The sequence below is a fragment of the Pristiophorus japonicus genome, chromosome 8 (genome assembly GCF_044704955.1).
Source record: "Pristiophorus japonicus isolate sPriJap1 chromosome 8, sPriJap1.hap1, whole genome shotgun sequence".
Lineage (NCBI taxonomy): Eukaryota > Metazoa > Chordata > Chondrichthyes > Pristiophoridae > Pristiophorus > Pristiophorus japonicus.
The window spans coordinates 64,109,727-64,125,885 of NC_091984.1; the positions used below are offsets into that span (position 1 = coordinate 64,109,727).

The following is a 16,159-nucleotide window of genomic DNA, read 5'->3' on the forward strand; positions in this document are numbered from 1 at the left end:
CTCCCGCTCAGCGGCACGAACGGCTGCAGAATTCTCCCTGGCTGAAGCACTTTCACACAGGTTGGAAGATGGTTTATTTAATCTTTTCTTGGCTTATAAATGTTTATTCAGGTTCGATTTATTTGTAGAAGTATAAATAAGGATTTATTGTAGAATTTAATGAGTTCCTTCCCCCCCCCTCGTTCTGGGCGCCTAATTTGTAACCTGCGCCTGATTTTTTAATGTGTAGAACAGGTTTTTTCAGTTCTACAAAAATCTTCACTGGCTCCATTCTACTTTAGTTTGGAGTACGTTTTCACTGTGGAAACTTTCAAATCAGGCGTCAGTGGCCGGACACGCCCCCTTTTGAAGAAAAAAATTCTGTTCCAAAGTAGAACTGTTCTACCTGGCTAGAACTGCAGAAAAAAAAATGTGGAGAATTGCGATTTCTAAGATAGTCCGTTCTCCACCAGTTGCTCCTAAAAATCAGGCGCGAATCATGTGGAAACTTGGGCCCATTGTTTCTCAATTGTAACACTGGGCTAAGTAAAGGGAATAAAATCCTCATCCGTTGAATGCCAATTGAAAATCTTCTATATACTTATGTTTTTGTAACATTTTGAACAAATGAACCAAAGTCACATGAATAGTCACATTTGGGTAAAAAAAGCTTAATTAAGTCTGGATGCCTTTTTTCAGATTATCTATATCTGATCTCTGACGATCACGAACACGATCACTGCATCTGCATTCAAAGCATATTTAAATTAAATGGCTTCAAATATGTGCTGCTTTCACATACAAACATTTCAATATTTAAAATTAATGTAGTAAAATAGTTGTCAATCACACAAGCAAATGCACCATAATTTTTAAGTATATCAAATTTGATGCAACTATAATGGATCTGTGTAAACCTGCATGTTAAAGATTTTTTAAATAAAATGTTGAAACCATTTACCTTGCAGTTGTCCCTGTGAAGAAAGTTCATTCTTTGAATATAACTTGGGCACTTCCACCTCAGAAACAATATTACAGGTAAAAATTTTAGGTTACTGTGTATGAGCAAGATATTTATATTTTTGAAAGGTATATAAAACAATGGGAATATTGTGCAAAGATTTACTTACACCCTTCTGATGACTTGTATCCATCTGAAATGTCATAACTTGTCTTTTCTCTTTACTGATGCAAACTGATCTGTGCATTTCAAGCATGTTCTGCTTTTATTTCTTTATCCTTTTTAATTTACTGGCATCTTATTTTCTTTGTAAAGCTCTCTGTTCATTGCAGCATCTTTGCAATAAGACTGTTGGGGCGTGAAATTGGGATCAGTAGTGCTGTTGGTTGGGCGCTATGGCTGCCATTTGGGGACCAAAATGCTGTCTAATACGTGTATACATCTGCCGTGAATTGCGCTGGTCGCTAACTTGGTAAAGGGCAAACAAGAGGCGTCCTTTACCCACGTCTGATGCAGGCATTGCATATGCAAACAAGGTGCTAACACCTGCTTCTGGTCCCTGCTGCAACTTTGGTTTGCCTTCAGGCAGCAAGTGCTGATTGCCTCCAGGAAAACCAACGCTAAACACCATTAAGTTTTTAAAAAAGGTAAGTACTTGCCATAATCACTGCCACTCCTGGTCCTGAGATCTTTGACCTCACTCCCAACTCCGGCCTCCCAGCCATCTGCGCCCTTCCCCCCACAACAGTACTCCGAAGTCTACGATCCCTGACAGCAAACCCAATCCCACAACAGTGCTCCTGAGCAATGTTCCCTTTTAGCTGTGCAGCGCTCCACGGAACCAGCGCAGCTGGCTTGCCGGCTTTTTAATATAAAAACCGTGCGGTATTTTGAATGGCCCGTGTAGCCAAAAAATGTTTCAGGGACTGTTGCTCCCAAGGACTTAGATCTTCTTACCCGATCCCCAACAGCACTCCTGACGCCCCCCGCCCCACTCCAAACAGTGTTCCCGAGGTCTGCAATCTTCCTACCCGATCCCCCACCAAACCCCGATCACGGACTCTGAGGCCCATCTGTTCCTCCTCCAGACCCCCGCGATCCAGCCCAATCACTTATCTGGAAATTGGAGCACGAACCTGTGTGGACTTGTACTGCACGCCATCTACATTATGTGTCCCAAAATCCTGGGCTCTTCGGACCTCCCCATTTGAGTGTGGGCTGTTAACACTGTGCAGATAAGGCGCCCAAAAATAGCCACATCCAAATTTCTAGGCGTTGGACTTTAGCTCGCAGTTGTCTTTATTATTTTGGGCTATGTTATGGGTTTTCATTTATCTCCACAATATGCTTGGCTTCTAAGCATGGTGAGCTAGCATTGCTATTTATTCATAGTCAATGGGCAGAACCTGGTGTTTTTATGCCGTAAAGTGCATATTTATTGCAAAGATACTTTTCTATTTAAATGCTCCTGTTATACTGATCATGCAGAATACTATCGGCTCTTTTTGTGTAGTGGTGCAAATGGGGAGTACCCTACGATATTGGTTGATTTTACTGCTGTTTGGCGAGCTGACAGAAATCGATGTATATGCGCACACAGTTTCCTGATCTGTCACTCTTGAGCAGTACCAGAGAGGGCAGGGAGTAAAAGGGCTGATTTTGTTGTCATGTGCATCAGGAGAGCAGGTGTGCAACTTGTGCATTAGGATTGTTGGGAGCAGGCCTTCTGGCAGATTCTTTTTGGCCTATAGTTCTGTGCTCTTCTGATCTTAGTGAGCACATGTGCTTGTAGTCATTTCCTACACCAGCCTCATTACGGATCTAGATTTAATGCAAACATAATTTAAATGCGCATCCAGCACAATTCAAGTATTGTTTATGCTGGGTTTGCTTTTTTAATGTGTCTAACCATTGGGATGGGAGTTAATGAAGATATATGGATGCAGAAACCCTTAATGTCCTTTAGGGAAGGAAATCTGCTGTCCTTACCTGGTCTGGCCTATGTGTGACTCCAGACCCACAGCAATGTGGCTGACTCTTAATGGCCTCTGACTGGCCTACCAAGCCATTCAGTTGTACCATTACGAAACCGCTATGGAAAACAATAAAAAGAATAAAACCAGACTTGCCACCTGGCATTGACTTCGGCACAAGCTTCGGACACGACAACGGCGCACCCAGCCCAGATGACCCTGAAAAGTTCTCCTCACTAACATCTGGGGACTTGTGCCAAAATTGGGAGAGCTGTCCCACAAACTAGTTGATCAACAGCTTGACTTAGTCATATTCACAGAATCATACCTTTCAACCAATGTCCCGGACCCTTCCATCACCATCCCTGGGTATGTCTTGTCCCACCGGCAGGACAGACCCACCAGAGGTGGTGGCACAGTGATATACAGTCTGGAGGGAGTGGCCCTAGGAGTCGTCAACATTGACTTTGGACCCCATTATGTTTCATGACTTCAGGTCAAGCATGGGCAAGGAAACCTCCTGCTAATTACCACTTACTGCTCTCCCTCAGCTGATGAATCAATATTTCTCCATGTTGAATACCACTTGGAAGAAGCACTGAGGGCAGCAAGGGCACAGAATGTACTCTGGTGGGGGACTTCCATATCCATCACCAAGCGTGGCTTGGTAGCACCATGACTGACTGAGCTGATCGAGTCCTGAACGACATATCTGCCAGACTGGGCTTGTGGTAGGTGGTGAGAGAGCCAACATGAGGGGAAAACTTACTTGACCTCGTCTTCACCAATCTACCTGTCGCAGATTCATCTGTCCATGACCGTATTGGTAGAAATGACCACTGCACAGTCGTTGTGGAGATGAAGTCCTGTTTTCACACACATCACCCTCCTTCGTGTTATGGGGCACTACCACCGTGCTAAATGGGATTGATTCAGAGCAGATCTAGCAGCTCAAAACTGGGCATCCATGAGGCACTCTGGGCCATCAGCAGCAGCAGAATTGTATTCCACCACAATCTGTAACCTCATGGCATGACATATCCCTCACTCTACCATTACCATCAAGCAAGAGGAGTGCTGAAGAGTATGCCAGGAGCAGTACGAGGCATAACCTAAAAATGAGCTGCCAACCTGGGGAAGCTACAACACAGGACCACATGAATGCTAAACAGAGAAAGCTGCATGTGATAGACCGAACTAAGCCATCCCACAACTAATGGATCTGATCAAAGCTCTGGAGACCTGCCACATCCGGTCGTTAATGGTGGTGGGCAATTAAACAACTAAGGAGAAGAGGAGGCTCCATGAATATCCCCATCCTCAATTACATAGGATATACGACATAGAACAGGCCATTTGGCTCAACCAGTCCATGCCGGTGTTTATGCTCCAGTCGAGCCTCCTCCCGTCTTTCCTCATCTAAATCTATCAGCATAACCCTCTATTTCCTTCTCCCTCATATGCTTGACTAGCTTCCTTTTAAATGCATCTATACTATTCACTTCAACCATTCCTTGTGGTAGTGAGTTCCACATTCTCACCACTCTTTGGTAAAGAATGTACTTCTGAGTTCCCTATTGGAATTCTTGGTAACTATCTTGTATTGTTGGACTCTAGTTATGCTCCTCCCACAAGTGTAAACATTTTCTCTCTATCCACTCTATCAAAATCTTTCATAATTTTAAAGACCTCCATTAGGTCACTCCTCAGCCGCCTTCTATCAAGAGAAAAGAGACCCGGCCTTTTCATCGTTTCCTGATATGTATACCCTCGCATTTCTGATATCATCTTTGTAAATCTTCTCTGCACCCTCACCAGTGCCTCTATATCCTTTTTATGATATGGCGACCAGAACAGTACGCAGTACTCTAATTGTGGTCTAACCAAGGTTCAATACAGGTTTAGCATAACTTCCCTACTTTTCAATTCTATGGGCTGGATTTTCGGTTGAGGTCATTTCGGGGCATTAATCAAGACTGGGTGGTAATTATAGCGCCCGAGAAAGGTTTATGCCTCAGTCAGCAAAATTCATAAGCTGGGCCCTGAGCGTGGAGCGGAACGCTAAGGGAGGCCTTGCATATTTCTTTTAGGACACCAGGCCAGTTGACCAACTGAAAATCTGTTGCTAAAGAGCCGGCCTCTGAGCACCCGAACAGAAGCTTATGTGGCAAAAAAAAATCTCCACTAAAAACACAGCAAACATTCCCAATACCTTAAACACCCCATAATAAGCTAAATCGCAAAAAATAAAACAAAACAAAACAATCAAACTTGCCTCATTCACCAATTCCATCAATTACCGTCGCTGGGACAGCTCTGACTGTCTGGTTTCCCAGGCGGTCCCACTATGGGGCGCTATTGGGTCAGCGCATAACAAATTTCAACGCGCAGTCGAAACCAGTATCATTGCACGGCAGCATTCGGGCTGCTCTGCGCATCCGCAAAACTGGCAACAAATTTGCTGGCGGGGCACTGGAAACTGGCCGCCTACCCAGAGAACACTTCCGTCACCATTACCGCCCCCCCCTTTCTGGGGCACGAACAGAGGCAGCAACATAAAGAAAATTCAGCCCTATACCTCTAGAAATAAACCCTAGTGCTTGGTTTGCTTTTTTATGGCCTTGCTTAACCTGTGTCGCAACTTTGTGATTTATGTATTTGTACACCTTTGTTCCTCTATTCCGCCTAGACTCGCACCCTCCAAGTAATGACCTCCCTATTCTTCCTACCAATATGTAATAATTCACATTGATCTGTGTTGAACTTAATTTTCCAATTATATGTCCATTCTGCAAATTTATTAATGTCCACCTGTAATTTGTTGCAGTCCTCCACTATATTGACTTGCTCCCAATTTGGTGTCATCTGCAAATTTAGAAATTTGTGTTTTTGATTCCAAAGTCTAAATTGTTAATATAAATTGTGAACAACAGTGGTCTCAGCACTGATCCTTGTGGAACACCACTACCCCACCTTCTGCCACTGAATAGCTACCTTTTACCCCCACTCTCTGCTTTCTGTCTTGAAAGCAGCTAACTATCCATTCTGCTACTTGGCCCATGACTCTGCATTCTCTGACCTTGTTCATCAATCTATTATGGGGTCCCTTATTGAAGGCCTTTTGAAAATCTAGATAAATTACATCCACTGCATTACCATTGTCTACTCTGTTACCTCGTCAAAAAATTCAGTGAGGTTGGTCAAGCATACTGACAATTCATTATTATATTTTTGGTTTCTCAATGTTCTATTTTCTCCTTTTAGTAGGAATTCCATTATTTTTCCTACCACCGATGTTAAGCTGACTGCAGTATAATTCCCTGGACATGTTCTATCCCCCTTAAATATAGGTATTACGTTAGCTATCCGCCAGTCCTCTGGCTCTACACATTTTTCGAACAAATTATTCAATATTTGCAGTAATGCCTCTGCTAGCTCTTCCTTAGATTCTTTTAAAATGTGTGGATGCAATCCATCCGGACCAGGGGTTGTAACCCCTCTGAGTTTGATTAGTTTATTTAATTTATGTCCTCTTTTTTTTTATTTAAATGTACTTATCTCATTACTAATCTCATCATCCAATGTCACGTCCACCTGTTCTATCACCCTGGTAAATACTGAAGCAAAATAATGATTTAATATTTCTGCCATCTCTCTATCGTTACCTGTGGTTTTATCTTGTCTATCCCTTAATAGCCCTATTCCCAACCCAACCTGACTCTTTTTATTGATGTGCTTGTAAAGCATTTTACTATTTTGTTTGATGTTCCTTGATAATTGAATTTCATAGTTCTTCGTTGCCTTCCTAATTGTTTTTTTGACTTCTCTCCTAATCTCTTCGTATTCTCCCTTATCACGCTCTCCCCGCTGTCTATGTATTTAATGTATGCCTCTTTCCTTAACGTCAATTGCTCCCTTATGGCTTTATTCATCCATGGAGTCTTATTAGTGTTTAATTTGTTGAACACCATTTTAAATATTCTATATCATTTTTTGCCAATATTGTTTCCCATTTTATTTTCTCAAGTTCTATTCCCAGCTCCTCAATCAGCTTTTCTTCAATCTATTACCCTAGTTTTCATCATATGTGTGTCCTTCTCAACTATCATCTTAAAGTGATGATGGCAGAGCCCAGCACGTGAGCGCTTCAGCCTTGTCTTTTGTATTTGCAATCACCTTCATCCAGAAGTGCCAAGTGGATGATCCATCTTGGCCTCCTCCTGAGGTCTCCACCATCACATAAGCCAGTCTGCAGCCAATTCGATTCACTCCATGTGATATCAAGAAACGACTGAGCGCACTGGATGCAGCAAAGGCTATGGACCCCGACAACATCCCGGAGCTGAAGACTTATGCTCCAGAACTAGCCGCGCCTCTAGACAAGCTGTTTCAGTATAGCTACAATACTGGCATCTACCCAACAATGTGGAAAACTGCCCAGGTATGTCCTGTCCACAAAAAGCAGGACAAATCCAGGCCAATTAGCGCCCATCAGTCTATTCTCAATCATCAGTAAAGTGATGGAAGGTGTCATCGACAGTGCTATCAAGCGGCACTTACCAATAACCTGCTCACCGATGCTCAGTTTGGGTTCCGCCAAAACCACTCTGCTCCAGACCTCATTACAGCCTTGTTCTAAACATGGAAAAACAGCTGAATCTCAGAGGTGAGGTGAGTGTGACTGCCATTGATATCAAGGCAGCATTTGACCAAGTGTGGCATCAAGGAGCCCTAGCAAAATTGAAGTCAATGGGAATTGGGGGGGGGGGGGGGAGAAGCTCTCCACTGACTAGAGTCATACCTAACACGAAGGAAGATGGTTGTGGTGGTTGTAGGTCAATCATCTCAGCTGCAGGAGTTCCTCAAGGAAATGTCCTCGGCCCAACCATCTTCAGCTGCTTCAGCAATGACCTCCCCTCCATCAGGTCAGAAGCTGTTCGCTGATGACAGCGCAGTTCCATTCGCAACTCCTCAGATAATGGAGCAGTCCATGCCTGCATGCAGCAAGACTTGGATGTCATTCAGGCTTGGGCTGATCAGTGGCAAGTAACATTTGCGCCACACAAGTGCCAGACAATGACTATCTCCAACAAGAGAGAGTTTACCCACCACCCCATGACATTCAACGGCATTGCCATTGCTGAATCCCCCATCAACATGCTGGGGCTCACCATTGACTAGAAACCTAACTGGACCAGCCACACACATACTGTGGCTGGGTATTCTGCGCTAAATGTCTCACCTCCTGACTCCCCAAAGCCTTTGCAACATCTACAAGGCACTTAGCTGGATGAGTGCAGCTCCAGCAACGCTCTCAAAGCACTACACCATCCAGGACAAAGCAGCCCGTTGATTGGCACCCCATTCCCCACCTTCAACATTCACTCCCTCCACCACATGCACACCGTGACTGCAGTTTGTAACATCTACAAGATGCACTGCAGCAACTCATTAAGGCTTCTTCGACAGCACCTCCCAAACCCGCAACCTCTATCACCTAGAAGGACAAGGGCAGCAGGTGCATGGAAATACCATCACCATCCAAGTTCTGCTCCTAGTTACACACCATCCTGCCGTTCCTTCATCGTCATTGCTTCAAGATGCTGGAACTCAGTCCCTAACAGTACTTCACCACAGGGTACTCCTGTGCACTTGCAGTGGTTCAAGAAGGCGACTCACCATCACCTTCTCGAGGGCAATTGGGGATGGGCAATAAATGTTGGCCTTGCCGGCGACGCCCACATCCCAAGAATTAATAAGAAAATGTAGCATTTGGAAGGATTTTTTTTGTAGTGTTTACAGCACCTTTTGTAATAGTGTTTTTTTTAAACGTATTTCTCATTTATATTTTGCGGGGAATAATTGTCATAATTTTTTAAAAGCACCTTACATACAGTATTTCATGGTTGAGGTGCTACAAAATGAAATGAGGCTTACCAGGAAGATTATCAGGCCCCAGTCCATTCTGTAGAACTTGGCGCACGTCCCTGGCAATAACCCAGGACAACTATCTTGGGTTACAACAGCTCTGCAGGCCAGAGCTTTGCCATCTGTAGCAAGGGCTCTTGCAACAAACACAGCATAGGAGTGGAAATACAAGCGGCCAACCACATCGCCTTGGGTTGTCCCTTAATTGCCCATGGTTCACGCTTTCCCAGCACTGGAATATCTGGTACCGTACGGATCAAAATTGTGGCCGCTGTGTTGGTCACCATAGCCAGCACTTTTATCTTCTTTCTCACTGAATACCAAGACGAGCGTGCTTAATGTTACCGCATTGTTCCATTTCCCAAAGTGCAGGCGGTTACTGATTGCATGTGTGCACCCTGAAGCCTTTGGAAGATGTGAGTGTGCAAGGCTTTCCTTTGTATGCTGCATCTTGACTGTGTGCCGTGTTGAGGTATGGGGCTGTATTAAAGAGCTGTAAAGTTGTGAGAAGTTTGGTACAGCTAGTCAGTAAATGTGAAACGGATTGATGGATGCAACTTGTGAAACATCATTTTATTAAGGAGCGATATTTCAAATATAATCAAATACAACACTCAATCAGGATAGACATAGTAGACATATGACCGTGGCATGCAGCTGGTATCGATCCCGATTGGGCAGAATGCTGGTGCGCGAACAGCTCTTCCCTCCACTGTCTGTGCTGAAAGCGCTTTAGATATCTTTCATTCTCTTTTTAGGGGTAGGCCTGGGGTAGAATATGAATAGGACTATCTAACCTGTAAGGTCTCTTCCTAAACCAAGGTGCCCGATGGTATGTCGAGTTCTTTGTCTCAACTTTCAGATGAAAATCCTTTCCCGTCCCATGAGATCATTCCTTTGCTTGTCGCTTGTTTGGACCTCTGGTTACCTTCTCTTGGACAGTTTGTTTATCACAAGGTTCCTTGCTCTCGACCTCTTATTGGGTCTAGTCATGCCTACATCAAGGCCTGTTTCTGTGTTATGCCCTTGTAAATGAGCTCTTTATGCTACTTCTTATCTGATATGACTGGACTGCGACACCCTGGTCCATTCCGCAGTCACCCCCAGCGCCCCTCCTCTTTCTATGGCACCTTTCAGTGCAAGAGCAGGAAATGCAACACCTGTTCTTTTGTCTCCTCCCTTCCCATTATCCAGGGCCCCAAATACTCCTTCCAGGTGAAACAGCGATTTACTTGTTGTACTTTCAATTTAGTATATTGTATTCGCTGCTCACGATAGCGTAGATTGGATGATCGCTTTGTGGAGCACCTCCATTCAGTTCACAAGTGTGACCCTGAGCTTCCGGTCGCTTGTCTTCTATGCTCCATTCCCACTCTGACCGCTCTGTCCTTGGTCTCCTACACTGCTCCAACGAAACTCAACGCAAGCTCGAGGAACAGCACCTCATCTTTTGTTTAGGCACTTTACAGCGTTCTGGACTCAAAATCGAGTTCAACAATTTCAGAGCGTAACCGCTGCCAATCTTTGGCTACCTTCCCACCCCCCCCCACCCCCCCGAGCCTGTTTCTTTTTTTTTCTCCTTGTCTATAATGGCAGCTGGTCATTATCCCACCAATCACACCCTATCTTGACTAATGTTTTTCTAACTCCTGTCATTAACATTTCAATTTGGCCCATCATCCCTTTTCTCTCTCTCTCATCTCTCCTGTCTTCCACCCTATCACAGACCTTCCCTTTGTTCTTCCTTCCCCTTTCAATGTTTGCTAAGAATGTGTTCTTTCCAAACACACTCCCGTTCTGACGACGGGTCATTGCCCAGATGCTGCCTGACCTGCTGAAATTTCCAGCATTTTCTGTTTTTATTCCAGATTCCAGCATCCCCGCAGTATTTTGCTTTTTTATGACCTGGAATCCTTCTGTATCATCCACCTATCCTGGCTATCAAGCTAGAAACCCATGACCTTTTACAAAACCATTATGTCTTTTACAATTCACGTTTTCTTACAGCTTGTGTGAGTGTGTTCGCGTGCAGTGATCCAGGGGCCATTTTTCCTGGGATTACTGAATAAGTCATGTTTTTTTCTCTTTTATAAACTGTGCAAGTACTAGTAAGTCAAGACCAGTACTAACAGTGCTATAGTACAATTTAATCAAGCACCACCACACAAAAATTGAAAATCAGTACAACAGAAAGATGAATCATAGAATTATAGGCCCTAAGTTTCCACATGATTTGCTCCTGATTTTTAGGAGCAACTGGTGGAGAACGGAGTATCTTAGAAATCGCAATTCTCCATATTTAAGTTTTCTGCAGTTCTAGTCATGTAGAACAGTTTCACTTTTGAACAGAATTTTTTTTCAAAAGGGGGCGTGTCCGGCCACTGACGCCTGATTTGAAAGTTTTCAAAGTGAAAATGTACTCCAAACTAACTTAGAATGGAGCAAGTGAAGATTTTTGTAGGCCTGAAAAAACCTTGTCTACACATTAAAAAATCAGGCGCAGGTTACGGAGGCGGGGGGGGAGGGAAGTCATTACATTCTACAATAAATCCTTAGTTATACTTATACAAATATTATACAAATAATTCCAACCTGAATAAAAAATTTATAAGCAAAGAAAAGATTAAATAAACCATGTTCCTACCTGTGTGAAAGTGCTTCAGGCAGGGAGAAGGCTGCAGGAAGCCTCACAAGTTGAGGCAGCCATTCCCGACGGCAGGGGGGGGGGGGGGGGGGAGAGAGAGGAGGCAGTGAGGGCCCGACCGACGGCAGCGGGGGGGAGGCAGGGAGGAGGCAGCCGTTCCCGACGGCGGGGGGGGGGGGGGGGAGGAGGCAGTGAGGGCCCGACCGACGGCAGCGGGGGGGAGGCAGTGAGAAGGCTGCAGGAAGCCTCAGAAGTTGAGGCAGCCATTCCCGACGGCAATGGGGGGGAGGCCCCCCTGCCGTCGGTCAGGCCCGTCGGGAAACGGCTGCCTCAACTTCTGAGGCTTCCAGCAGCCTTCTCACTGCTGCAAGAAGCCTTAGTGCTGATCATGGAAGGGCAATGTGGTTTTATTAAAAAATTTTAAAAATTGAACAGCTACAAAGAACTACAAAAATGGCCGAGTGCCAATGTTTCCTTCACACTGCGCGTGCGCGAACGCTCCAACGCGCACGCGCAGGGTTGCCGGCACGAAAAAAACTCATTTAAATGGTACCCGCCCCCTCCTACTTACAAAATCGGCGCGAGTGGTAGGCTCCGCCCCCTGGGCGCCGCGCCAAGCTGACATCGAGCTGCAAAGCGCTCGAGAATAGCGTGTTTTTTTTCAGGCGCCGTTTTCGGCGCGAAAAACGGGCGCCCAGCTCAGAGGGGCACCTGTTTTGCTGCGTGTGGAAACTTGGGGCCAAAGAGTAGGTGCAGCATGGAAGAAGGACATTCGGCCTGTTGAGTCGGTGCTGGCTCTGCAAGAGCAACTCGGCTAGTCCCACTCAGCCTGCTCTTTCCCTGTCGCCGGGCAATTTTTTTCTTTTGTGTACTTATCCAACTCCCTTTTGAAAGCTGTGATTGAGTTTGCCACCACCACCCTTTCAAGCAGTGTGTTTTTAAAAAAAAAAAGTGTTTTCTTTTGTCGCCTTTGGTTCTTACCAATCACCTTAAATCTGTCTCCTCTGGTTCTCGACCCTTCTGCCAATGGGACAGTTTCTCTCTATCTGCTCTGTCCAGACCCCTCATGATTTTGAACACCTCTATCAAATCTCCTCTCAATCTTCTCTGCTCTAAGGAGAACAGCCCCAGCTTCTCCAGTCTATTCACAAAGTCCCTCATCCCTGGAATCATTTCTTGTAAGTCTCTTCTGCTCCCTCGCTAAGGCCTTCACATCCTTCCTAAAGTGTGATGCCCAGAATTGGCCACAATAATCCAGTTGAGGCCGAACCAGTGTTTTATACAGGTTCTTCATAATTTCCATGCTTTTTTGTACTCTATACCTCTATTCAGGAAGCCCAGGATCCTGTAAGATTTTTTAATTGCTTTCTCAACCCTAACCCTGGCACCTTCAAAGATTTGCGCACATATACCTCTAGGTCTCTCTGTGCATGCACCCCTTTAAGATTGTACCCTTTAGTTTATATTTCCTTTCCTCTCATTTCTACCAAAATGTATCACTTTGCATTTTTCTGCATTTACTTTCATCTACCACGTGTCCACCCATTCCACCTGCCTATGTCCCCTTGAAGTCTGTCACTATTCTCCTCACTGTTCACGATACTTCCAAGTTTTGTGTCATCTGCAAATTTGGAAATTGTCCCCTGTAGACCCACATCCAAGTCATTAATATATATCACGAAAAGCAGTGGTACTAGAACCTACCCCTGGGGGACACTGAAAATCTTTCTCCAGTCTGAAAAACAACTGTTCACCACTACTCTTACTCCTGTAACTTAGCCAATTTTGTATCCATGCTGCTACTGGCCCTTTTATTCCATGGGCTTCAATTTTGCTTGCAAGCCTATTATTATGACACTTTGTCACCGACTTTTGGAAATCATTGTACACCGCGTCAACCGCATTGTCCTCATCAACCCTGTCTGTTACTTCATCAAAAAACTCAATCAAGTTGGTTAAACATGATTTATCTTTCACAAATCTGTGCTGGCTTTTCTTAAATGATCCACACTTGTCCAAGTGACAATTTTGTCCCTGATTATTGTTTCTAAAAGCTTCCCCACTATTGAGGTTAAACTGACCGTCCTATAGTTGCTGGGTTTATCTTTACACCCTTTTTTGAACAAGGTGTAACATTTGCAATTCTCCAGTCCTCTGGTACCACCCCTGTTTCTAAGGAGGATTGAAAGATTATGGCCAGTACTTCTGCAATTTCTTCCTTCATGTCCTAGAATGCATTTCATTAGTCCTGGTGACTTATTTACTTTAAGTACGGTCAACCTTTCTGGTACCTCGTCTTTATCAATTTTTATCCCATCCAGTATCTCCTCTACCTCCTCTTTCACTATGTCAATGGCAGCGTCTTTTTCCTTGGTGAAGACAGATGCAAAGTACTCATTTAGTATCTCAGCCATACCCTCTGCCTCCATGCATAGCTCTTTTTTTGGTTCCTAATTGGTCCCACCCCTCCTCTTACTACCCTTTTACTATTTATATGTCTAGAAAAGACTTTTGGATTACCTTTTATGTTGGCTGCCATTCTATTCTCATACCCACTCTTTGTCCCTCTTATTTACTTTTTCACTTCTCTGAACTTCCTATATTTAGCCTGATTCTCAGATGTATTCTCGACCAGACATCTGTCATACGCGCTCTTTTTCTGCTTCATCTTTCTCTCTCTCTCTTTTGTCATCCAGGGAGCTCTGACTTTAGTTGCCCTACCTTTCTCTCTAGTGGAAATGTACCTCGACTGTACCCAAATTATTTCTTCTTTAAAGGCAGCCCATTGTTTCACTACAGTTTGGAGATATCATCTGAAAACACGGCGTCAGTTTCCACATGTACGTTGACGACACCCAGCTCTACCTCTCCACCACTTCTCTCGAGCCCTGCTTGATATCTAAATTGTCAGATTGCTTATTCGACATCCAGTACTGGATGAGCAGAAATTTTCTCCAGTTAAATATTGGGAAGACTGAAGCCATTAACTTTGATCCCCGCCACAAACCTCATTGCCTAACCATTGACTCCATCCTTCTCCCTAGCATCAATCTGAGGGTGAACAAGACTGTTCGCAACCTAGGTGTCCTATTTGATCCTGAAATGAGTTTCCAGCCACATATCCGCGGCATAACTAAAACCATCTGTTTCCGCCTCCGCCCCGCCTCAACTCTACTGCTGCTGAAACCCTCATTCATGCCCTTGTTACCTCGAGACTTGACTACTCCAACTCGCTCCTGGCCGGCCTCCCACATTCTACACTACAAAAACTTGAGGTCATCCAAAACTCAGCAGGTACTAACTCGCACCACGTTATGCTCAGCCATCACCCCTGTGCTTTCTGACCGACATTGGTTCCCGGTTAAGCAACGCCTCGATTTCAAAATTCTCATCCTTGTTTGCAAATCACTCCATGGCCTTGCCCCTCCCTATCTCTGTAATCTTTGTCAGCCTCACAACCCCACAAGATGTCTGTGCTCCTCAAATTCTGGCCTCTTGAACATCTCTCATTATAACTGTTCAACCATCGGTGGCCGTGCCTTCAGTTGCCTGGGCCCTGAGCTCTGGAACTCCCTCCCTAAACCTCTCTGCCTCTCTACCTCTCTTTCCTCCTTTAAGACGCTCTTTAAAACCTACCTTTTTAAACCAGCTTTTAGTCATTTGCCTTAATTTCTTCTTTTGTGGCTCGGTGTCAAATTTTTCTGTTTTGTCTTGTAATTCTGTTGTGAAACGTTTAGGACATTTTATTATGTTAAAGGTGCTATATTATTATTATCATTACAGTTTTGCCTGCCAATCTTTGATTCCAATTTACCTGGACCAGATCCATTCTCATCCCACTGAAATTGGCATTCCTCCAATTAAGTATTTTTACTCTCGATAGCTCCCTGTCCTTTTCCATAGCTAATCTAAACCTTATGATACTATGATCACTGTTCCCTAAATGTTCCCCTACTGACGCTTGCTCCACTTGACCCACCTCATTCCCCAAAACCAGTTCCAGCAATGCTTCCTTCCTCATTGGGTCGGAAACCTACTGAGCAAGAAAGTTCTTCTGAACACACTTCAGAAATCCTTCCCCCTTTCTGCCCTTTACACTATTACTATCCCAGTCTATATTAGGATAGTTGAATCACCCATTATTATTACTCTATAGTTCTTGCATCTCTCTAATTTATCCGCAAATTTGTCCTCCAGATTTTTCCCACTAGTGGTGGCCTATAGAATACGCCTAGTTGTGTAATGACACATCTATTATTTCTTAACACTAGCCATATAGATTCTGTCCTTGACCCCTCAGGACATCCTCTCTCCAACACTGTAACATTCTCCTTAATTAATACTGCCACACCACTTCCTTTCTTTCCTTCCCTATCTTTCCTGAACAACCTATATCCAGGAATATTTAGTACCCAATTAAAGTGTAGGACGGTTGATGAACAGTGGTGTACATTTAAGGAGATATTTCGCAACTCAAGAAAAATATATTCCAGTGAGGAGAAAAGAGTGTAAAAGAAAAGATAGCCATCCGTGGCTAACTAAAGAAATAAAGGACGGTACCCAATTTAAAAACAAGGGCATACAAAGTGGCCAAGACTAGTGGGAGGACAGAAGATTGGGAAGCTTTTCAAAGCCAGCAAAGTGACTAAAAAAAATAATTAAGGAAGGGAAGAT

General features: G+C 44.2%; 1 protein-coding gene across 1 annotated transcript in view; it reads left to right on the plus strand.

The window, feature by feature from the left end:
* LOC139268556 (nardilysin-like) overlaps positions 1 to 16,159 on the plus strand; it is a 125,607-nt gene that overhangs the window by 27,347 nt on the left and 82,101 nt on the right. Inside the window, exon 10 of the mRNA XM_070886874.1 lies at positions 948 to 1,017. Within this exon, the coding sequence (XP_070742975.1) occupies positions 948 to 1,017 (70 nt within the window). The remainder of the gene's footprint in view (positions 1 to 947; positions 1,018 to 16,159) is intronic.